Source organism: Chanodichthys erythropterus, chromosome 5 (assembly GCF_024489055.1).
Source record: "Chanodichthys erythropterus isolate Z2021 chromosome 5, ASM2448905v1, whole genome shotgun sequence".
Classification (NCBI taxonomy): domain Eukaryota; kingdom Metazoa; phylum Chordata; class Actinopteri; order Cypriniformes; family Xenocyprididae; genus Chanodichthys; species Chanodichthys erythropterus.
The window spans coordinates 3,625,001-3,651,409 of NC_090225.1; the positions used below are offsets into that span (position 1 = coordinate 3,625,001).

At 32.7% G+C, this 26,409-nt stretch overlaps 1 protein-coding gene across 1 annotated transcript in view; it reads right to left on the bottom strand.

The window, feature by feature from the left end:
* The window catches only part of LOC137020465 (kinase non-catalytic C-lobe domain-containing protein 1), a 48,755-nt gene that overhangs the window by 12,778 nt on the left and 9,568 nt on the right, over window positions 1-26,409 (bottom strand). The window contains exons 4-21 of the mRNA XM_067386072.1: window positions 25,906-26,052; window positions 24,114-24,231; window positions 22,550-23,214; window positions 21,330-21,444; window positions 20,192-20,263; window positions 20,030-20,091; window positions 19,779-19,937; window positions 19,245-19,322; window positions 18,026-18,116; window positions 16,097-16,289; window positions 15,298-15,938; window positions 14,008-14,146; window positions 9,462-9,769; window positions 6,625-6,977; window positions 3,044-3,137; window positions 2,792-2,889; window positions 795-988; window positions 593-703 (exon numbers count right to left, since the gene is read on the bottom strand). Coding sequence (XP_067242173.1) covers window positions 593-703; window positions 795-988; window positions 2,792-2,889; window positions 3,044-3,137; window positions 6,625-6,977; window positions 9,462-9,769; window positions 14,008-14,146; window positions 15,298-15,938; window positions 16,097-16,289; window positions 18,026-18,116; window positions 19,245-19,322; window positions 19,779-19,937; window positions 20,030-20,091; window positions 20,192-20,263; window positions 21,330-21,444; window positions 22,550-23,214; window positions 24,114-24,231; window positions 25,906-26,052 — 3,638 coding nt within the window. The remainder of the gene's footprint in view (window positions 1-592; window positions 704-794; window positions 989-2,791; window positions 2,890-3,043; window positions 3,138-6,624; window positions 6,978-9,461; window positions 9,770-14,007; window positions 14,147-15,297; window positions 15,939-16,096; window positions 16,290-18,025; window positions 18,117-19,244; window positions 19,323-19,778; window positions 19,938-20,029; window positions 20,092-20,191; window positions 20,264-21,329; window positions 21,445-22,549; window positions 23,215-24,113; window positions 24,232-25,905; window positions 26,053-26,409) is intronic.

Consider the following 26,409-nt stretch of genomic DNA (forward strand, 5'->3'; position numbering starts at 1 on the left):
TCCATCCATCCATCCATCCATCCATCCATCCATCCATCCATCCATCCAACTATCTATCTATCTATCTATCTATCTATCTATCTATCTATCTATCTATCTATCTATCTATCTATCTATCTATCTATCTATCTATCTATCTATCTATCTATCTATCTATCTATCTATCATGTCTGTCTATCTATCTTTCTACCGTCCGTCCATCCATCCATCCATCCATCTATCTATCTATCTATCTATCTATCTATCTATCTATCTATCTATCTATCTATCTATCTATCTATCTATCTATCTATCTATCTATCTATTTATCTATCTATCTATCTATCTATCTATCTATCTATCTATCTATCTATCTATCTATCTATCTATCTATCTATCTATCTATCTATCTATCCCTTCAGCCTTCAAACCTCTTTTAAAACTCATGAACTATCATCATCAACATCAAACTATCAAAGTATTCAATCTAGGTGCCTGTATTACATGCAAACTAACATCACACTATATTTTTAGGTTAATATCCAAGCTATCTTGACCAGTTTACCTATTCTAGTTTATTCTGTTACAGTGGTCACATTTATTTGAGTCATACCCCAGTGTGCTGTTATATTTGTCCATTAGAAACTGCAGAAGCTCCTCAGGGGTGCAAAAGTAACGATACGTGTAGAAAAACTGCTGAATAAATCCCTCCGAGTGAGCGTTCCTGTAAACGACATGTGTGATGAGGGAAAGGAGCAGAGTCATTTTAAAAAGATTCATTTAATTCTTAGACATTCGTTAAGGGCTCACATTACCTGGCATACAGGTAAGCCATTAGACCTCTGGCAGTTGCGGCCACTAGTGGACAGCCGTTCCCCCTGCGCCGCTCACATAGGAAGTGCAGCACTGCAGGATCCTCAGAGTGCTGCAGCTCCAGAGGTGCAGCTCCACCCACAGCCAGAGAGGGCAGCAGAGAGAGCGCCAAACCCCACTGATCCACGGATAACACCTGTAACAGCAGTATCAGAGACTGTCTTATTATTGGGAGATAGCAGGGTCCGTGGCTCTACAACTGGAGAAAGAGTAAGGGCCAACTTGGATTGTGTATGTCTTGATAAGCAATCACATCACGGCCTTGACATCACTGAATTCCTGTCAGAGTTTTGTGACAGTCAATCACTGTTTGCAGATACCATAGAAATTAATAAGAAGTGGCGTGAACTGAATCATACCTGTTGCTAATTTGTCTGCGAATTCTCATATGAAACAGCATTTTTTACAGTGTAAACTCTAAAAACAGATCAATCCAAAATGAATGTTTAATGGTAAACATGTTGAAGATTAGCTTGGAGGCTTGCCTTAAGGAGACTTTGGTAATATCAAACACAAAATAATATAACACTCATATTAAAATTGGTACAAATTACCACACATGGCCTCTAATGGCTTTTAGAAAATGCTCGAGGCAACAATATGACAAAGACAACAACTTTCAATGAATAACGAATGGTTCAATTACATTTATTTACTTTGCAAAACCTTTTTACTTGGTTTTAATTTTAAGTGGCTTACAGTGTTTTCAAGGTTTACATTTATCAATACATTGGGAATCGAGTCCATAATCTTGTTGATTTTAGGAACTTCTAAATACTAGAATTACATTTTACTATATAATTCTTAGTATTTATCTAATAATAATAAAACTGTGAAATAATATTTAATTGGATGAGCCAAATTCAAAGCTAGTGTAAAATAGATTTAACTGTTAAAATAATAGTTTATTGTGATTATTTATTCATTATTAATAGTATTATTATAATGATAATTTATAATAAATTAGATAGCAATTGATTTTTTTATAAACTATTAATAATAATACAAATAATAATAGTAATTATAATAGTATTATTAATAACAACTATAACAATAATAACCTATTATTATTACACCACAAATCGTTTATCATCATCATCACCATCATTAATATTATTAATAATACAAATAATATAAATAATAACAACAGCCTTGTATTATTATTATTAACAACAAAAACAATAATAACAGCCTATTATTAATATAATAATAACTACAACAATAAAAACAAGCTAAAATAATATAATAATAACATTTTTATAATATTTTTAAAATTATTTTCATAATTATCACCATTATTATTAATAATAATACAACAAAACTAATAAGAAGCAAATAATAATAATCTGTTATTATTATCATCATCATAATAATCATTATCATTAATAATAATAATCACAAAAAAATTATCATTTTAATTTTTAATAACAATAAGCTTATATAATATAATAATAACATTTATTTTTATTATTATTTTAACAATTATCAACATTATTATTACTAATAATAATAACATAATAATAACAACATAATAATAATCTATTATTATAAATAACATTAATGTTTTACTACAAAAATAATAAGCTAATAATAATAATACGTTATTATTATTATTATCATCATGATCACTAACATTAATAATAATAGTAATTATAATAATCACAAAAAAAAAAAAACATTTTAATTATTAATTTATTTATTATACAATGGCTATTTGGCTTATCCAATCAGGTTACTTCACAGTCAGATCTCACAGTATTTTGAAGTTCTTGACAACATCAAGGTCAGGGTCTTGATTCCCAGCGCTCTGATAAATGTAAACCTTGAATACACTAATCTGCGTCTCTGCCAAGTCAATAAATGTAAAAGCAGAATATTATTGCTCATAAATGTCTTTAAAACACAGCAGAGAAATGGAAGCGTGTGCACTGGCACGAACCTTGAGATATTTCTTCACAGTATGTAGAAACTCAACTTTGTCTCTGAGCTCGTCAAACTGCAGCTTGACTTTAGACAGCATCACCTTTGTGTCTGAACCTACAAGACAGACAACCATCACACACACACACACACACACACACACACACACACACACACACACACACACACACACACACACACGGTGACTGAGGAACATTTGTATTGCATAATTAATGGACAAGCGTCAGATTTTCTATTGCAGTTGAAGTACCTTTGTTTTTCCTCTCTTGCTGGATCAGCTTGTGGTAGAAAGTTCTGGTCTTTTTCAGATTTCTGCTCTCAATTATCAGCTGTTGGTGAAGCTCCTGTTTAAGAGCAAAGATAAAAAAATAATGGATCTCGATGCCCAAACTAAACCAGGAAACACCTACAACTAACCATGCAATGCTTTGACAGATAACAGATTATTTAACCAATTTTCCTGATGGAACAAAACAGCTTTTCTGTCAATCTGAGTTTTGGCATCTGGTTTATTGCAGGTGTTTCAACTCTAACCAGTTTGAGTAGTTCACCTGATTAACCATCTATCTAGTCCAGGTTTTATCACATAATGGCTATAAATGACAGCTTATAGAAACCCTGTAAATCTGTCATAAGCTGGTTTTAGCTGCATTATCCAGCAAGATGGACTTTTCAGAACTGGTGAGTCTCAAAGTCTAAGATAAACTGTATTGCTGCATCTGAACATGCCTATTTCCAGTAGGAGATAAACAGTACGTGAGCCTGAATTCACAGTTTTCATAAAACATCAGGTGAAAAGTACCTTTAAAGACCTACTACTTCCGTCAAGATTCTGAAGTGTGCATCTGATGGACACTTTACTATCCCATGAGGCCACGCCAGACAGCATTAATGAATGGCAGTGAAGCAACGCAACTGACGCTGTAGGTCACATGATAATGACAACATGGCAGATGTAGTGCGTCCGGATTACTTTCATACTATATACAGTAAAACACACTTTTTTATGGTCGTGAAGCAACACTCTGGGTTAATGCTGGGTTAAAAACCACACAAGTTGGGTTGAAAATGGACAAACCCAGCGGTTGGGTTAAATGTTTGATCAACCTGCTGGGTAGTTTTATTTAACCCAACTATTGTTTAAAAATGACTATATGGCTGGTATAAAATGAACCCAAAATATGTTGGAAATTAAAAATCAGACATAATTACTAGAGGCAACAATAATAATCAAAAGGTGAGCATTTATTAATAAGCAATTTAATAAATATTTATTTTTTAATTATTATTCATTAAACTTATTAATAAATGTTCATTTATTAAACATACTAATAAATGTTAATTGTTCATTTTAAGCAAGAAATAGAGCAATTTTTAAACAATAGTTGAGTTAAATAAAACTACCCAGCAGGTTGAGCAAACATTCAAGCCAACAGCTGGGTTTGTCCATTTTCAACCCAACTTGGGTTGTTTTTAACCCAGCATTCTGTAGAGTGAAGTTTCAAACTAAATGTATTGCCTACTATATAGTATGTGATTTGAGACGCAGCATGTCTTTGAGTGATTCGACCCAATGTGTTGAAGAGGATGATGATGATTGGAGTATAAACTACTGTTCAAACATTTGGGGTCATATATTTTTGAAAGAAGTCTCTTCTGTTCACCAAGGCTGCATTTATTTGATTAAAAATACACAAAAATTGTGAAATATTATTATAATTTAAAATAGCTGTTTTCTATGTGAATACACGTTAAAATATAATTTATTCCTGTGATTTCCTGAATTTTCAGCATCATTACTCAGTCTTCAGTGTCACATGATCCTTCAGAAATCATTCTAATATGATGATTTGCTGCTCAAGAAACATTTCTGATTATTATCAATGTTAAAACAGTTGTGCTGCTTCAGATTTTTGTGGAAACTGTGATTCAAAAGAACATTTATTTCACATATAAATCTTTTGTAATATTATAATTGTTTTTACTGTCATTTTAAATCAATTTAATGCATTCTTGCATAATAAAGGTATTAATCTTCTTGAGCCCAAACATTTGTGTGTTGAATCTCCTCCTGTGTGTCCAGTGTTTGTACTGCACTATGAACTCTCTGTATTTCTCACTATGGTAACAGAGATCGATGGTCGGCGCTTTGAAGTGGGAGGAGAGTAAGAGGAGTCCAACTGCACCTCCGTTCCTCCTGCGTCTGACCTCCGGTCATAAAACAGCCCTCCACCACCATCAAAGCAATCACACACACTGGCCATTTCTATTCTGATATAAATCATAACGCACACTCTCTTTGCTATTATTATGTTAATATCTAACACCCTATTTTTGTGACAACCGCAATTGAATTAAATTAAAATTCACATATGTCTTGTTCTGAATGTCTGATGCATGTGTCTCATTCAAAATATGAATGATGGAAGCTCTTTATCCACTAAAGCTCTTCCAATGAAAATGAACATTGTTCAGGATACTGTACCTGGTGAAATTCTGGCTCTACGTAATGTAGGTCCTTTCAGTACAGTTAGCATTAAATGAACACCAGGAAATCAGCATTAGGACAAAAGACAGAGCAGACAACAAGGCAAAGACATGTCAAAATGGGGGAAAAAACCTTGTAAAATCTAAAGATATGTATATATATATATATATATATATATATATATATATATATATATATATATATTTTATATATAGATATATAAAAGAAATTACTTTTATATTTTTAAATAAAACTGAAAAAAACAAAATAAAAGAACTGACTTGAAACTAATTATGTAAACATTTTTCATTTCAGCTCTTTGACAAGGCAGCATTTCTTATCTCGTTTAATAATATGTGAAGAAATAAAATAATAAAACTAAAACTAATAAATAAAAATGAATAAAAATATATAGACATGTTTTTTAAAAAGTTTTGTAACCCCCCGAAAAACCAAAAATAAACAACAAAATTACACATTTTTTACTAAAAATAAAAGTGAAAATATTTTAAAATATTAACAAAAACTATAATATTTTATCATTGCTACTAAAATTACATGCATCATTGTACAGCCTTTAATATTTTGCTAATTATAATTTTAAAAAATAGAATTGCAGTCTACTTTTCTGTAATAGTAAAATATACTGTGGGAATAAAACAAAATCACCTTTGAAAATAACAATTACAAAAAAAAAAAAAAAAAAAAAAAAAAAAAATGCTGGGTTAAAAACAACCCAAATTGGGTTGAAAATGGACAAACCCAGCAGTTGTGTTAAATGTTTGATCAACCCTGCTGGGTAGGTTTATTCAACCCAACTATTGTTTAAAAATTACTGTATAGTTTACTTAAAATGAACCCAAAATTAAAAATCAGACACATAATTAATAGAGGCAACAATAATAATCAAAAGGTGAACACTTATTAATAAGCAACTGTTTATTGTTTAATTATTATTAATTAAACTTATTAATTAATGTTAATTTATTAGACATATTTTGGGTTCATTTTAAGCAGATCAGTCATTTTTAAAGAACAGTTGAGTTAAATAAAACTACCCAGCAGGTTGGGGTCAAACATTTAACCCAACCACTGGGTTAAAACAACCCATTTGCTGGGTTTTACTATATTCAACCCAACTTGGGTTGTTTTTAACCCAGTATTTTTAGAGTGTACAAAAAACTTTAGGGTTTAAAGAACATGCCTCATTTTACCAAAAACAAAACAAAGTTTTCTTATTTCCTTTAGATTGTAGAATATGACCCAGACTTGTCGTAATCATACATGAACAGATTTGAAGCTTTCAGTTCCAATGCCTTCACACACTCATGAATGAAGCTCACCTGTGACTTGTCCTCTAGTGTGGGTGATTCACTGTGACGGCTGAGATTCTGAGCGTACTTCAGCACGTCCTGACCGAAGCAGTCGTCTCCGTACAGAGCCAGAGCCCAGGAGGAGGTGCGCGGGGGCCGCTGAGGGTCACTGCAGACGGAGAGGGTCCGGTCAGAGATCAGAGACTCAGAATCATCCATGTCCACCTCGGAGCAGTCAGGAGTGAGCTGATCGCCCCCACTCTCCTCCAGATCGCTGCTGTGCCACAGGGCTTCAGCTCCACAAACACACTCAGCAGCGCCTCCTGCTGCAGCTGTTCTGCACTGCGCCTCCATCAGGACAGACGAGACGAGCTCAATCACCTCTAGATTCACAGAGAGAGAGAGACAGTGTGGAGTTAATATAATGAGTACCTGAAAACCATACTTGAGTAAAAGTACTGATACCATACATTGAAAATGACTCCACTACAAGTTACAAGTCATCAATTCCAATACGACTTGAGTAAAAGTCTTAAAGTATCTGAATTTAACAGTACTTAAGTATTTTACTCATGCTGAATAGGCTCAGAGATGCACTAGTCCTGAGAGACATGCCAGTGAAAATAAGAAACAATTGATTTGTTAGATGAGAAATTAAGTTTATTTTCTAAGATCTAAATAAAACTGAACACCTCAATGCTGCAATAAATCAAGGTCGACACAACGACCTTTTAAACGTCTGCAAACTCTCAAGTCTCAGTTGAGCTCAAGTGCATAAAAAGGCCATAAGTAAACCAATACCCTTCAAAACGGTCTTGTCAATATAGCGGATAAATAAAACATTAAGTACAATTAAATAGTCGAAATCTACTGTATGTGCTGGTTTGAGCCTCATCACCAGCTGCTGTCATTTCCTCATCTAATAAATCAAACACCTGCGATCACCTGCTAACGCACTCACATTCACGTAAAATATCGTGGTTGACAAGTTTTGGGGGAGTAAAGGCAAAATGCATGATATAGTACCTTCAGTGCTCTTAGATGGCGATATCACTTCTTTATATCAGAAACAAACTGCTGCAGAAAAAGTTAGGTGCCATGCAAAATGTAATGTGTGATTGCATTACTCATCACAAATGTAGTGGAGTAAAAAGTACATTTACTTGCTCAAAAATGTAGTCAAGTAGAGAGTAAAAGTTGCCAATATCTTTGATACTCAAAGATAGCCAAAAAGATACTTAAGTACAGTAACTAATTACATTTACTCATGTACTTTATATCTCTGCAAAATTAGTAACATTAAGTTATTTTTTTTTGCATTCTTTCCATTCTTTCCAAAATTCATATCTATCTGTCTTTCTGCACCAATCAGGCATAACATTATCTTTAGATCATCTCTTCATCACGGCACCTGTTAATGGGTGGACATATGAGGCAGCAAGTGAACATTTTTTCCTCAAAGTTGATGTGTTAGAAGCAGGAAAAATGGGCAAGCATAAGGATTTGAGCGAGTTTGACAAGAGACAAATTGTGATGGCTAGATGACCGGATCAGAGCATCTCCAAAACTGCAGCTCTTGTGGGTGTTCCCGGTCTGCAGTGGTCAGTATCTATCAAAAGTGCTCCAAGAAAGGAACAGTGGTGAACCGGCGACAGGGTCATGGACGGCCGAGGCTCATTGATGCACGTGGGGAGCGAAGGCTGGCCCGTGTGGTCCGATCCAACAGACGAGCTGCTGTAGCTCAAATTGCTCAAGAAGTTAATGCTGGTTCTGACACGTACCACCTACCTAAGCATTGTTGCAGACCATGTGCACCCTTTCATGGAAACTGTATTCCCTGGTGGCTGTGGCCTCTTTCAGCAGGATAATGCTCCTGACACAAAGCAAAAATGGTTCAGGAATGGTTTGAGGAGCACAACAACGAGTTTGAGGTGTTGACTTGGCCTCCAAATTCCCCAGATCTCAATCCAATCGAGCATCTGTGGGATGTGCTGAACAAACAAGTCCTATCCATGGAGGCTCCACCTCACAACTTACAGGACTTAAAGGATCTGCTGCTAACATCTTGGTTTAGATACCCCAGCACACCTTCCAGTGGAGTCCATGCCTCGATGGGCCAGGGGGACCAACACAATATTAGGAAGAGGTCATAATGTTATGCCTGATTGGCCTGTTTGTCTGTCTGTCTGTCGACTGACAAACTGTCATATTCTAGTTTTGTATTTTTCTTATTTTTGCGATTTACACACGTATTGTGCTTTAAGTGCTTTTGAGTGTGTGAGTGTTTGCTTTTGTGTGTGTGTTTCATGAGAAGGCCACAAAGAGCATAAAAGACGAAGGAAAACATCCCTGCGTGTGTTTGGAACAAGCAGAATGGAGAGTAGTGGGTGACAGAAGGGGATGAAAATTCCCATCATCCACTTTAGTTTCCTGGCAACTCGTTCCCTCTAACAAGCACCAAGAGCTCTCTGTGTGTCTGGCAGCGCTGAAAAACACTCCGTCTTTTATATTCGCTTTCAACAGTCAATCAAACTAACAAAATTACTCCTTGACACTAATCAGATGATAACATCTGAAGAGAGATAATAAAGGCCACATAAAACAGCATTCACAGCTCATTAAATAACTATAATGTGATGTATATCAGAGTGAAACTAAATGTTTTTAAATGTTTCTTTGTTTGTGGTTGTTGCAATAGCCTTATATTGTACAAATGTATTGGACTACTGTATGTGAAAAACATATTACAAAGCTTGTATCGACCTAACATAGTTATTTGATTATTGTTCTTCATAATATTCATGATAATACCAGGAGCATGTAAATAAAGTACATTCATTCATATTGATGAGAGGAGGCGGTCCTACCTTTGCTGTCATCCTGTGATGTCACTTCCTGTGTGTCTTCTCTCCAACATGTAGTCCTGGTCTCAATCTCCTCTGGCTCAAATCCGTCTGCTGTTTCTCTGCATTTTAATTCATCCGGTTTGCATTTCAGTTTTTTCTTTATCTGGTTCTGCTCCTCTAATGTGTGTTGTTCTGAAGGCTGGGCAGAGCAGAGGTTTGCATTGTGGTCAAGATGACCGTTTTCCTCGCTGGAAAAACACAGTCTGGCGCTCTGGAGTGATACTGGTGCCCTTTTCACTGCTTTTGAGGAGGGTTGTTCATCAGAGACTCTGAGAGAGAGAGAGAGAGAGAGAGAGAAACAACAAAAGGGTCTGTAAGACATTAAACAGTTCAACATCTAAGATCAGCCAACTGATGAACAAAAAAGCACAAGAGCAAATAACACACCAAAAAACAACAACAAATTTCGTCTTGTTTTCCAGTATAATATCTAAACATATAAAGCTAACACAATTTACAGAGGTTTATGCTTGAATCATAAAATATACCAATGGATATAAAAAAAAATTATCTTGCACAATTTTGCCTTTAAGTAAATGTGCCTTGTTTGTTTTTGACTGGAAAACATGACTAAAATACTTAAATTGAAAATTAATCAACCAGTATTTTGTCTTGTTTTCCACTTAATTCAGCACATGATATATATTAAATATTACAGTTAGAAAACATGGCAAACATATAGATTAAAAATAATTTTGCATTAAACAGATACAGAAAGCAAGGTCTACTAATTAACTAAATCAAATCTGCCAATTAATTTAAAAAAAATTAATTCAAGAAATATTATCTTATACTGTTTTGTTTCTTCAGCAGATGCATCTTGTTTTAAGGATGGTTATAAAAACATGAGAAAACAGATACAGACTGCAAAACACAAAATTAAATAAATAAATAATGTCAACCAATTATCATAAATAAATAAATATTAGGCAACTAAACATTTATCATAAATAAATAAATAAATAAATAATGCTCAACTAAATCATTTATTATAAATACATAATATAAATAAAAATATGAATAAATAAATAATAGCTAAACATTTATCATAAATGAAAAAAATTAATAAGAGTCAACTAAACATTTATCATAAATAAATAATAGTCAACTAAACAATTTATAATAAATAAATAAATGGCAACTAAATCATTTATCATAAATAAATAAATATTAGACAAATAAACCATTCATCATAAATAAATAATAGTCAAATAAACATGTATCATAAATAAATAATAATCAACTTAACCATTTCTAATAAATAAATAAATAAATAAATAAATGTAAACTAAATCATTTATCATAATTAAATAAATATTAGCCAACTAAATCATTTATCATAAATAAATATTAACCAACTAAACCATTTATTATAAATAAATAAATAATAGTCAGCTAGACATCTTAATAAAAATAAATAAATAAAAGTCAATCATAAACCTCATAAATAAATAAATCAACCAAACCATTTATCATAAATACATTTTTGTCTCTCTCTAAATTGTATTTGTCTGTATTATATTGCACTTATATTGTATTGCACTAATGTAGATTGCCTGATCCTCAACCTAAGCATTTCAATGTGCAAAATGTCACTGACATTGTACATATGATAAATAAACTTAAAACTGAAACGGAATAAATAAATAAATATAGTCAACTGAACCATAAATACATAAATATTAGTTAAATAAACTATTTATCATAAATAAATAAACCAAACCATTTATCATCAGTAAATAAATAATTAATAGTCAATTAAACCATTTATCATAAACAAACAAATATATTAAATAAATAATAGTCAACTAAACATTTATCATAAATACATGAATAAATAATTAAATGAAGTGTCAACTAAACCTGTTTCTATTCCAAACCACCTACCAGAGAACGTCATGCTTTAGCAGAGTTTTAAGAACATGTCTTTTGATGCGAGGCTTGCTCTAGCTCATCTGAAGCGCAGTGACGTGACTAAACCCCTCTCACAATACCTGCATCACTGTTTAACCCCTCGCACCTCACGCCATGTGCAGGGAGAGTCTGTAACATCCACAGCCTTTTCAGTCTGTTCCCCACACAGGCAGCATGTGATCCGGCTATGAGAAAGAGACTATTGTGTCTCCCAACATCACAGCTCTCTCTGCCTTCATGTGACGCCCTCTGACCTGATGGATGCAGACGCAGATGAACCAGAGCCGAGCAATGAGGACTCTCAATGTCCACTTCAGGACTATCTGTTTCCATAGGGACCTTTCTGGAAAACTGATTTTCTGAAATTATTCTGGCTTGATTACTGATGATAAGTGGAGCAGAAGTGGATGTATGTGTGTGTCTTGAGGGTTTACTGAGAAGCTCTCATGTGACTGAGATTCAAAGCCACAGGCTGTTTTTCATTTCAGCCTTCAGAAAAACAAACCTGAATATGATCTGTTCAATAAGCATCACTATTTCTGTCATATTTAGAGTTTCAATGCTAAACCTAAATGATTAACCTCGCTGTGCAGCATAAATGATTCCGTTATCTTGTTTTTAACTAACAACTAATTAACTAACAAAAATCTGCCAAATATTTAATAATAATATTTGAAGATATTACATTACAGATATAGCTAACAAACTAACTAATTAACTAACTAACAAACTAGCAACTAACTAACCAACTAATTAACTAAAAACGAACTAATTAACTAGCTTAAATCTGCCAATGAATCAATAATAAAATTAGAAGATATATTATCTTTCAGATATTGCTTACAAACTAGCAACTAACTAACCAACTAACAACTAACTATTTAACTAACTAACTAACTAACTAACAAAGAACAAACTTACTAACTAAATCCTGCCAATGAATTAATAATAAAATTAGAAGATATATTATCTTTCAGATATAGTTAACAAACTAGCAACTAACTAACCAACCAACCAACCAACCAACTAACTAACTAACTAACTAACTAACTAACTAACTAACTAACTAACTAACTAACTAACTAACTAACTAACTAACTAAATAACCAACTAACTAAATCCTGCCAATGAATTAATAAAATTAGAAAATATATTATCTTTCAGATATAGTTAACAAACTAGCAACTAACCAACTAACAACTAACCAACAACTAACTAATTAACTAACTAACTAACTAACTAACTAACAAACAAACAACCAACAAACTAACTAACTAACTTACTAACTAACTAACTAACTAACTAACTAACTAACTAACTAACTAACTAACTAACTAACTAACTAACTAACTAACTAACTAACTAACTAACAAACAACTAAATAACTAACTAACTAAATCCTGCCAATGAATTAATAAAATTAGAAAATATATTATCTTTCAGATATAGTTAACAAACTAGCAACTAACCAACTAACAACTAACCAACAACTAACTAATTAACTAACTAACAAACAACAAACTAACTAACTTACTAACTAACTAACTAACAAACAACAAACTAACTTACTAACTAAACCCTGCCAATTAATTAATAATAAAATTAGAAGATATATTATCTTTCAGATATAGTTAACAAGCTAGCAACTATCCAACCAACCAACTAACTTACTAACTAAATCCTGCCAATGAATTAATAAAATTAGAAGATATATTATCTTTCAGATATTACTTACAAACTAGCAACTAACTAACTAACTAACCAACCAGCTAACCAACCAATTAACTAAATAACTAAATCCTGCCAATTAATTAATAAAATTAGAAGATATATTATCTTACAGATATAGCTAACTAACTACCTAACCAACTAACCAACTAACAACTAACTAAAATCTGCCAATGAATTAATAATAATATTAGAAACTAACTAACAAACTAGCAACTAACTAACTAACCAACTAACAACTAACAAATTAACTAACTAAAACCTGCCAATGAATTAATAATAAAATTAGAAGATTTATTTTCTTACAGATACAGCTAACTAAATAACAACTAACTAAAATCTGACAAAGAATTAATAATAATGATTTTACAAGATATATTATCTTACAGATATAGACTGCTGATGAAATAATCAAACAATTAAATGATTTTCTTAGTATTTCTGTCTTGTTTTCCAATATCTAATTATCCTTAAATCAAGATACATTTACTTGAAAAGCAAAATGACTGAAGATAATGATTTTAAGCTTAAAAGTAAGTGAATTTATGCTGGCAAGAAGAAAAAATATCTGTCCATGCACTAAGAAAAAAAAATTTGTTTCCCTGTTCAATTAAGGTTATTTTATTGACCCCATGCAAAAATACTAAGAAAGAAAATCCTGCAGTGCATTTTACTAAGTGATCGGATGCATGATTTTTGTTTGGCAGACAATGAAATGGCTGAAGAAAATCAGAGTTAAACTAAAGGAGGCACAGGAGCCATACCAAGAGAGATCACAGAGACTGTTTCTTCAGCTTTATCTAGAACCAAATGCTCCAGATGTAAATAAGGTGTGGAAGGGAATGAAAGAGATCTTCATACTCACAGATGACATGAACGGTGGTTGATCAGATGGTGCAGGTCACACAGCAGCTTCTGCTCCCAGTACAGATCGCAGAATTTCTCCTTTACTGCTCGGCAAAAAGTGTCAAACTGGAGGTTTTTTAAGGACAAGATGTATTCTCCTAGAAAGAGAAAAGTCATGAGGGAGTCCTTGAAGACTTTGTTTGAAGTCCTTGTGGCCTATTCTTCCATAAACAAACTCTGAGGAACATTGCTTAAGTTTTTCTTGATTGAGCTCCCCTAGACTTAATTAACAGAAAAATCTGTGAATTAAAGATTGAGTTGGGGGTGATATTTAACACAGGCAAGTAAAGCACATTAAACTGAAATAAATAAATAAAATAATAATAAAACAAAATTAAAAAAGTGTAAAAATAATAAAAGTAAATACATTTTTAAAAAAGTAAAAATAAATTAAAATAACAATAAAATATAACAAATAATAGCACAAAATAAAATTAAATAAATTAAATTAAATAAATTAAAATAATACAAAAATAGTAAAATGTAAAAAATGTCCAAAAAATAAAATAAAATGTAAAAATAAAATAATTAAAACAATACTCAAAAAATAATAATACCTTTAAAAGTGATATAAAATAAAATGTAAAAATAATAAAACATAATATAAAGTTAACAATGAAAAAATTATAAAATGTAAATACTAAAATAGTAAAAGATAAAAAAATGTTAAATGTAAAAATAATAAAACAATACAATGTAAAACTGTAAAAATAAAACAAGTAAAATAATACTAAAAAATTAACTGTAAAAAAACATAGTAATAATAATAATAATAATAATAATAAAATATATAAATAATAAAACAAAACAAAATATAAAACTATAATTATATTAATTGTAAAAAAACATGAAAAATAATCAAATGAAATGTAAAAAATAATAAAATAAAATATTAAAAATGAAAAAAAAAATACAAAATATTAAAAAAAATCTAAAAAATAATAAAACAACAATAACATGTAAACAAAAATGTACAAATAAAACAATTAAAATAATACTAAAAATAAAACGTATTAATAATAAATATAAAAAACTAAATAAAATAATAAAATGCAAAAAAAAATATATATAAATATATATATATATATATATATATATATATATATATATATATATATATATATATATATATATATATATATATATATATTTAAAAATGTTTCAATAAGTAATAATAAGGGAAACTTGATAGACAAGTTAAAATGTTATAAAAATAAAAAGTTAAAAAATGATTTATATAAATAGTTACCCATAGCCAGATCTTCGACTCCATTCTCCATGTAGCCGTCAAATGCAAACTCTTCTCTGAGCAGGTCAATGAGACGCTGCAGGCACGGGCATCTCTGACATGAGCTTGACAGGGTCAGCGTGTGACTCCTACAGTGAGGAACAGTGCTGGCTTGAACTGTAATATTTAGAGCCCTTTCAGGAGACACTGTAGAGTCATTATCTCTGTGGGAAACACAGCCTCTTTCATTCCTGATAGTGTCGTCTGATTTTACAGAAGATAAAGGATTTAGTAGTTTCATGTTTAGTGGTTCTGCACTGAAGTGATCCACGCCTGTGATTGGCTGAAGCTCGGCGATCTGAACAGGAAGTAGGGTCAGATGTCCTGTCTGTGGGTCTTGCTGTAGCAGAAAGTTGTTACAAATCCCATTATCACATGGTAGGGCGAGGTAGTTTGGCTGTTTGTCCGTTTCTTCATTGGTTATTTGTGGAATCACTGGAGGCGGTGAAATCACAAGAGTCTTACAACTGGATGATGATGAATAACCGGCCACATCCACCTTAGAGAAAACTTCCCCAATCCCATCATCCTTAGTGTCGTTCTCTTCCTGTGCTTCTGGCTCTGGAACCATAGTTTCATCTGTGAAGCGTCCACTGACAATCCTTAAAAATAAACAAGAACATTAGATCCTAAACTCGAGGAAAAAAAACTTGTGAAAGCACTTCAAAAAATAAAAGTGTAAAAAAGTTATTGAAGTTTAAATGGATCGTCACTAATGTGATGGGGGAAAGGCAATAAAAAAGTGCACCAATAGACCTACAGCTCGGACTGAGGGCGAGTCGGTGTGTTAGGATGAATGACCTCCTCCTGGGTCAGTACTATAGGGCTGAAGTGTGTAGCAGGAGAGGTGAAGGCCTCGGGCAGACTGATGGTGGTGGAGGATACTGGGTAATTATGAGGAACAGGACCAATTACAGGGTCCAACCTGCCCTCGCAGGCCAACGGCACAAAACCTGAGAGAAAAATGGCACAAGCACACAGACCTGCAGATTAATGCCACACAAATGTACAGTATCTTCATATTTGGCCGACACACACGCTTGAACAGTTATTACAAAACAGGGTGGATATCATGAATACATGTGGATCACATTTCACCCCAAAATAAAATAAATAAGAACGTTTACATAATGAAAAGGAATCCTATTTTAGGACCACTAATGCACTTTTTTTGCAATTTGACTTTATTTTAACAGCAAAAGCACATTTCCCCTCATATTCTCATTACTGTAATGCATCCATTTTAGAATAAAATAATAATAAAAAGTGTAAAAGTGTAAATATAATAAAACTAAATATTGTTAAAATAACAATAAAAATGTAAAAATAATAGCACAAAATAAAATGTAAAAAATGAAAAAAATAAATACATTAAAATAATACAAAACAGTAAAATGTAAAAAAGTGCAAAAATGTAAAAAATAAAATAATTAAAACAATACTAAAAATAATAATAAATTTTAAAAAACATAAAAAATAATAAAGCAAAATATAATGTAAAAATGAAAAAATAACATTTAAATAATGCAAAAATAGTCAAATGTAAAAAAATGTTAAATGTAAAAATAATAAATGTAAAAAATTAATTTAAATTTTAATTTAAATAATATTAAATATAATAATAAATTTGAAAAAAAAAATTATATATATATATATATATATATATATATATATATATATATATATATATATATATATATATATATATATATATATATAAAATAAGAATTTTAAAAATACGAAATTTTACATAATGAAAAGGAATTCTATTTTATGACCACTAATGCACTTTTTTGCTATATGATTTTATTTAAATATTACCCTGATCTTCAAATTCAGTTATTAGTTGGTCTTGTGGACTACATGTAATCTGTCGTGTAATATTATTCAGGACAGTACTAAATAAAAAATGACATGCATTTTTTTTTTACAATCCCTCTTATTTTGTTAAAACAATTAACATTTTGCAGATTCTGTAAGACTTTTATGTTGCAGAAGATTTCTATTTTAAATAAAATAATAATTATAATAAGGTTTCCACAAAAATCTGAAGCAGCACAACTGTTTTCAACATTGATAATAATCAGAAATGTTTATTAAGGAAGCAAATCATCATATTAGAATGATTTCTGAAGGATCATGTGACACTGAAGAATGGAGTAATGAAGCTGAAAATTCAATTAATTACAAATAAATTTAATAAATTACAGTACTATATATTCACATAGAAAACAGCTATTTTAAATTCTAATAATATTTTTTTTATAGTTTTTACTGTATTTTTTATCAAATAAATGCAGTCTTGGTGAGCAGAACCCACCCCAAACACACACACACACACACACATATATATATATATATATATATATATATATATATATATATATATATATATATATATATATATATATATATTTATATATATATATATATATTTTTTTTTTTTTTTTTTTTTTTTTTTTTTTACAATAATATGAGATTCTTTTCAGATTACAATGATTAAAAAATATGTGGGTAAATGTGCTTAATTGTTATAAAGATAATACAGGCTTTCTTTATGAGCAGTACAATTTCTTTCTCCTGATTTTAGGGTGAAATATGACCTGAAAATATTCTTGACAGGCTTTGTGAGAGTTTAATCTATTCAATCTGAAATGTTAAAAATGTAGATTGACAGAATGACTCGCACCTGTCTTAACTTCTCCCAAGTGTGGGTCAGAGGGGTTTTCAGCACACTCAGGAGAAGATGATTCCTCTGTACCTCTATTCCCATCGAATGCCTTCAATGAAAACGGTACTTGTTATGAGAAACTTGTTTACTGAAGTTCATGCATTAAGACAGGAAAGAGTTACAGAAGAGCGTTTGGACGTTTATGAGAGTAGCTGGGATTTACTCTTCATTTGTTTCTGTTTGTATTTTGTCTACAGAATTTCAGAAGAAACATTTGAGGGAAAGTTGATACTTAGAGTCTCCTGAGATATTAAGTCTCATGAAGAATCAATTCACCACTATCTGGAAACTGGAGTTAAAAAAAAAAATGCAAATTGGACAGAAATGACTTTAGATGGGCTGGCACCTACAGGGGCGTCTGTTTTCCGCTGATATCACTGGACTGGCATGTTTAATGCAGCAGAAGGATGGGCAGATTCAGGCAGAGACAATGTTTCTGTGACACAGACATTTGATAAAATATGGAAGCTTGTTTCCGCCATGGAATAAAAAACTGAAAAGGTAATTGCGACATTTTATTTCACAATTGTGACTTTATTTCTCACAATTCTTACTTTATTTCTCACAATTCCACGTTTATAACTCACAATTATGACTTTATTTGTCTCGCAATTAAGAGTTTATTACTGGCAATTATGACTTTATTTCTGGTAATTTCAAGTTTATTACTGGAAATTCTGACCTTATTTGTCTCGCAATTCCGACTTTATTTCTCACAATTCCAAGTTTATTTCTTGAAATTCTGACTTTATTTCTGGCAATTCCAAGTTTATTTCTCACAATTCCACGTATATTAATTATGACTTTATTTGTCTCACAATTACGAGTTTATTACTGGCAATTCTGACTTTATTTCTGTCAATTCCGACCTTATTTCTCACAATTACAAGTTTATTTCTTGAAATTTCCAAGTTTATTACTGGCAATTCTGACTTTATTTCACACAATTCTGATTTTATAACTCGTAATTGCATTTGATTCTGAGAAAAAAAGTCAGAATAGTGAGATAAAAAGTTATCTTCCATGGTGGAAACAAGTTTCCATAGTAAAACGCACAAAGAACAGAGACCCTATGAAACTAAAAAAGGAATCACAGGACCGAACAAATCCTGCCCCTGCGTGACCCGTTCTCATCAGATCTGCATTTGAAACAGTGAAATGAAGAGTGACGCTTCACCTGATGAACTCGGCTGATGAGCTGCGTCCACACACTCTCTGCATCAGTCCCCTGGCGGTAGAGATAGTCACAGCAACACTGAAATATAACAGCAGACATAAACCACATTACCACACGTAAACAGCCTGAGTGCCAGAGTTATGAGAGAAAACAGAATGTGTGTTTAGATGAAAAAAACAAGGAATGCATTCAATGCATAAAGAAAATGAAGCCTACTGTACGTCCATTAAGACTTTATGACTATAATGCAAAAAATCATGAATTATTAAAATCAATATTTATTTCATTAAAATAACAATTTTTTCACATTAAAGCATTTCTTAACATTAGTTAACTGGTTAAAAACAATGAAGAACTGTATTTTAATTAACTAACACTGACAAATACTATTAAATGTAAAAAAATATATTGCTCACTGTTGGTTCATGTTAATTAATACATTCTCTTACATAATCTTATCCTAGGATTTGGAGTGAAATATGACTCTAGAAAATACGTTTTAAATGAATAAATAATGAATGATCATTCAAGTACCTTTTTGGCCATTTCAATAGAAGGTCTTTCGATCGGAGTTCTTTTGGCCATCTCAAGCAGAAGTCTCTTGAGTTTTCTCGGCATGGCCAGCTTTTGATTAGGAGATAAATTAAACTTGGCTGTAGCCCAGAGGACAGCTGCTACCCCATACACACATGCCTAGAGACCAGCAAAAACACACTGCAAAATCACATCCATTTAAATACACAACACTGTGGAACTACTAGAAACTGGTTGCAATAGTAACAAACCTTTTCCGTTACAATTCCATGTTCTTGAAATTCAGGAGCCAAGAAAAATGCATCACAGGAGACTGAGAAGAACAACCGGAACAAAATATCAATTATATGAATTGCATTTACTTATTTTGCATTTAACATTATGCGTTGCAAATGAGATGTTAGAGCTCGTACCTGAGGTTTTTGGTCTCAAAAACAGCATCTCTCCTTCACAGCCCACATACACAGAGTCCAGACACAGATAGTCTAATGTAACAGACAACAGTTATTTTTCTCAAACACGTACCACAGATCATACAATTGCCAATTAAATATCGCCATTTGTTAAATTGGGATTATTGGTATAACATTTCTAGCTTCAACATTCAAGATTTTAGGTTAAAGGGATAGTTCACCCAAAAATGAAAATGATGTTTATCTGCTTACCCCCAGTGCATCCAAGATGTAGGTGACTTTTTTTCTTCAGTCGAACGCAAATTATGATTTTTAACTGCAACCGCTGCCGTCTGTCATTCAAATAATAGCAGTGATTGGGAACTTGAACAATAAGAGTCGAAAAAACTTGCATAGACAAATCCAAATGAAACCCTGCGGCTCGTGACGACACATTGATGTCCTAAGACACGAAACGATCGGTTTGTGCGAGAAACTGAACATTAATTATATAATTTTTACCTCTAATACACCACTATGTCCAACTTCGTTCAGCTTCCTGTTAGTGAGGTCAAAAAACGCGTTCTGAAGACGGAAGTGACGCCCATATACTTCAATGAGCGCGAGACATCACTTCCGTTGTCAGAGCGCGATCAGACCTCACTAGCCGGAAGCTGAACGGAGTTGGACATAGTGGTGTATTAGAGGTAAAAAATTATATAAATACTGTTCGGTTTCTCGCACAAACCGATCGTTTCGTGTCTTAGGACATCAATGTGTCGTCACGAGCCGCAGGGTTTAATTTGGATTTGTCTATGGAAGTTTTTTCGACTCTTATTGTTCAAGTTCCCAATCACTGCTATTATTTGACTGACAGACGGCAGTGGTTGCAGTTAAAAATCATAATTTGCGTTCGACTGAAGAAAAAAAGTCATCTACATCTTGGATGCACTGGGGGTAAGCAGATAAACATCAAATTTTCATTTTTGGGTGAACTATCCCTTTAAAATTTATAGGAATGTCAACTGCATATGTGCATTATAGAAAAGAACTGCATCTGTAAAGCGCTGCATAATGTTGCTTTAACATATAGGTTCATTCTAAAGTTACTATATGGACAAAAAGACAAAGTAAAGACTCTTTGATGCACTCGACTGACCTGGAAGGTCGATGTATGTCTGCAGCGTGGAGAGACACGTGTAGCATAAAGCCCAGAGCTCATTCACTGAGAAAGGCCGAGCAGAGAGTGACAGCAGCTCCCGCAAGGACATCCACTGGGAAACAAACAAAAAACAATATCAACAATATTTCTCATTCATTTTACATCAACACTTCTTTTTATTACACTTTCAAAGTGCTAAAATTGTATCACCATAGTACTTCCCTAGCTGATTAATCACAATTGTTTTGTATTTTGAAATGTTATGATAAAGGGGTCCTTGATTATGATTTTAAACTTTAGTTAGTGTGTAATTTTGCTGTTTGATCATAAACAACATCTGCAAAGTTACGACGCTCAAAGTTCAATGCAAAGGGAGATATTTTCTATTACAGAAATCGCTTTTTAAGAACTACAACAAACGGCTGGTAGGGACTACAACGAGCTTCTTCCTGGGTTAGTGACATCACAAAGCCTAAAATTTACATAAACCCCGCCCCTGAGAACACACGACAAAGGGGGCGGGGCCATGTTGGGCTGCTTTAGAGAAGAGGAAGAGTTGTTGTAGTAGAGTGTTGTTGTCATGCCGTCATTTTACACCAAACGAGGGTCAATTCAACACAAAAGATGAACATGACGGCACATGCTAGTGGATGAGTTGAATCAACTCCACAGCAACTACATCAATTTATCCACTAACCATTCAGAAACGTCTAAAAGTTGTAACTTCTTCCTGAGTCCTCTCCATCAATGTCGACTCCGGTTTGAACAATGTAAGGCTGAACACTTTCCTCATTTTGTCTGCGTGAGATTCTCCAGCTTTGTTGTTGTTGAGCTGTTAAAGCTCCACCCTCTTCTGGAAAGGGGGCCGGGAGCAGCAGCTCATTTGCATTTAAAGGGACACACACAAAAACGTCCCGAATAGGGGCAAATTTGACAAGCTATAATAAATGATCTGTGGGGGATTTTGAGCTGAAACTTCTGGGGACACCAGAAATTTATATTACATCTTGTGAAAAAGGGGCCTAATAGGTCCCCTTTAAAATATGTTAAAACACTTAGATGTGTATTTTTGGATGTTTTCTTTCCACTAGTCTGAAAGAACACAAGTTATGGACTAAAATCTCAATACTGACCGGTGCAAAAAAAAAATTCCTGTAGTGTTTTGCCTTAAATAAAAAAGAAGTTATATTTTGGCCGTTCTGTATCAACAAACAAACCTCATTCTGATATTCCTCATTCAGGCACAATATAGATTTGTTCATGTGGTTAGAGCTGCACAGATCAGCTTCTGCGTAAGTTTGTCCGTCTTCCAGAGCCGTCGGGGTTTGAGCGTCTCCAGCGCCGCTCTGATCCGTCTCATGTGCATCAGGTTCGACTGTTGCATCCACAGACGGGACACATAACTCCTCTCCGGCCGAGTCTGAACTCCTCGTGGCCTGTTCTGGTTTGGCCCGACGCAGTCTCCCGCTCCAGCCGGCCGGCACGCTCTCGTCCTCTGTGATCTCGGAGAGGTCGGCCACCAGCATGCTGATGGGTGCGTGCGAGGGAGGACTGAACGTAGGAGGGTTGTTGTAGTCCGGGACGGAGCAGGAGCGGTTGAGGGCTCTCTTCGCTCTCCCAGGCCTCCTCTCCTGACTCCTCCTGTGCACCGGAGAACTGTTCTGAGACCTGCTGTCCGGCGAAGGCTCGTCTTCCCTGAGTCCAACCGAAGCTCCGGACCAAGGTGATCCGTTACAGACCAGACCTCTGTGCTTCAGCAGCAGCTCCTCCCCGTCGTATGAATCGGCCGAGTAGTTTCTGATCATGGTACGATCGCTGGTGTAATTCTCCATGGAGTTTGATCTTAAAGCTTTGTAATCCAGAAAATGGAAATTGGATCCATCTGTGAACAAATAGAAATATATATATATAACACACACTTTTTATATTTTTCTGATGTCAGTTAATAGTGACAACATGCAGATAAACAAATAAAATATGTTTTATTTTTTAAATCATTTATTATATTTTTTATTATTTATTATTCTCTTATGTCAAATAATGATCACATGACATGCAGGTACATTTTTGTATTATTTATTATTTTTTATTATTCTCTGATATCAGTCAAATGACATGCAAGTAAATGAATAAAATATTTTTTTATTTATTAGTAAGTGTTTTATTTTAATTTTTGAAAAAAAAAACAATTAAAAAAATAATAGTTTAAAACAGTTTATTTTTAAAATTATTTAATATATTTTTGTTATTTATTATTCTCTGATGTCATTTAATGATCACATGACATGCAGGTAAATGTTTGTATTATTTATTCATTTTTATTATTTATTATTCTCTAATATCAATTAATGGCCACATGACATTAAACAAAATAAAAAAATATATTATTTATTATTTTTAAGTGTTTTATTTTAAGTGTTTGAAAAAAAAATAATTAAAAAATAATTGTTATTTATCCTCTGATGTCAGTTAATGGTCACAATTATTTTTTATTATTTCATATATTTTTGTTATTATTATTCTCTGATGTCAATTAAAGATCACATGACATGCAAGTAAACAGATAAAATAAATATTATTTAATTTATTCTATTTTTTATTATTTATTATTTTTAAGTGTTTTATTTTAATCATTTGAAAAAAAATAATAATTAAAAAAAAATTAATTTTAAAATTATTTATGTATTTTAATTTTAGATTTTTGGATAAATTATCAACCCCCTGCAGTTCCCTCACAAAACATCAGGGCTGCCACATTATGAGACAACTGTGGAATCAAACCTTGGAAATTAGCGACGGACTCTATGGACAGAACTCTTCGGCCAATAGCAGAGAGTTTCCGGCAGACGGTTGTGGGCGAGACGTCACCGAGTACAGCCTCTGCCTGAGAGAGAATATCCTGTCAAAATAAGAGGTGATGTTATTCACACATATCATTAGACAAAGAGGGAAATCTGCCTCCTAAGAACAACGACCCTTAAACGGTTTATATCATACATTTTAAGTATTTAATTCTCCACAGAATGTCATAGAAGTTCATAAAGAGTTACACTTTTTACAGTTTTTTTTTTATGTGCATATCATGTGAACTTGAGTAAATGTGTTGTTAAATTATTAAAGTATTAACTTAAAATCTCAGAGGTTCAGCTGACAAAAAAAGTTTTATAGAATCCAGAACAAATCTATTGGACATTTTATTATTCCTGGAAGGTCAGCGTGAGTTCCATTAAACATTTATAGCTACTACTTGTAAAACAGAACGATTCACATATCATCACAGTTTTATTTTCTGTAACATTCTCTACCCCTGTCAGCTGTGGTCAGTCTCAGCCGTCAGCGTGAGCTTCAGCTCAGTAAAGCTTCGCTCTTGTGATTGTTCACAGCTGTCAGATGGAGGGCTTTGAAGCAGAGATCTGGCTGCACATCAGCGTCTGTCACACTGGAGAAATGGACTGGTAAAGAGTGCAGCTGGCACTGTAGTGTAGATCCATGACTAATCTGAGTCTATGGCTGTTGTGTTTCAGAGCAACTACTTTTATTTCAATGCACTAGCTCCGACTAACCACAAGACGGCGCTCAAGAGCCGTGCCATTAGCAAAGGTCAACAAACATGATCATCAGGATTTATTCACATCAAATCCAATGCTTGTTTGTGCACGTTTATGTTGCAATCAAATTACAGTTATGCCGTTAACGTAAAAAAATAAAAGCAGAAGTATTTTAGTGGTCTCAGACTTTTAGATTGAAATGACTGAATTAATAAAGTTATGCAAATAACACGCAAAACAATATTACAATTATATTTTAATATGCAGCCTTTACAACTGATGTCCATAAAAGTCTTTTGCTGTTAAAATATTCAACAATATCTCACTGCTTCGGAGCTTTATGAATCTTTTGTTTCGAATTAGTGATTCAGATCTCTGGCTAAACTGCTGAAATCACGTGACTCCGAACCACTGATTCGATTCGTAAAGCTCTGAAGCAGTGTTTTGAAATCAGCCATCATGAGATATTGTTGAAAAGTCGTTATTATTGGGTTTTTTTTTGGTGCACAAAAAGTATTCTCGTCACTTTATAACATTAATAATATTTATAATATTATTATTCATCAACAATATCTTAATTTGTGTTCTGAAGATGAATGAAGGTCTTACAGGTGTGGAACGACATGAGGGTGAGTAATTAATGACATTATTTTCATTTTTGGGTGAACTAACCCTTTAATAAAAAAATATGTTTATAATTAAAAAAAGGTTTATAATTACAAAAATAAAAGCAGAAGTATTTGGAATAGTGGTCTCAGACTTTTAGATAATTTTTTTAGAAATTACAATTTATATATATATATATATATATATATATATATATATATATATATATATATATATATATATATATTAAAGCAAATATTACAATTATATTATGAACATGCAAATATAATCATTAAAATGTTTCAGGTTTTTTATTTTTATCTGGCACTTCATTGGTCAGCAAAACCAAATGCATGCAGCCATCAACTCTGAGACTCCTCTGTAAACTTCACACTGTCATGAACACAAGACTGGTGAACCTGGAGTCGTGGTCGATCGTCAGGTTTCTCTCGCTGCATCTGCTTCAGCAAACACCTGCTCTCTTCACTCAGCTCCACCTGCAGCTCCACATCCGTGACGAAATCCAGTGCGGCTGAGAGGGTGGAGCCTAATGAGAACATGTGACCCTGAAGGAGAGAACGATGCTAATTAAATCATGTAAAGAAATCGTACATCTTAAACATATCTAAGGGATCAAATATGCTTTTAAAAACCTGATCCTCAGACAAGTGGAAATGAATATTACAAAGACCACCACAAACATTTGCATAATATTTTCAGTTTGTAAACCTGTGTTTGGTGCATGAGATGAAATCTGTAATATGAAGTTGTAATGCATCATCTCATGCACAATGACATACGAGTCTGTCTTTTGTACAAAAGAAAATGCACATTTATTTAGTTTTTATTTTATTTATTAGTTTCTTAAATAAAACAAAGACTATTTTTTTATCTGATGTCCCAGGACAGGATGCAACAAAGTC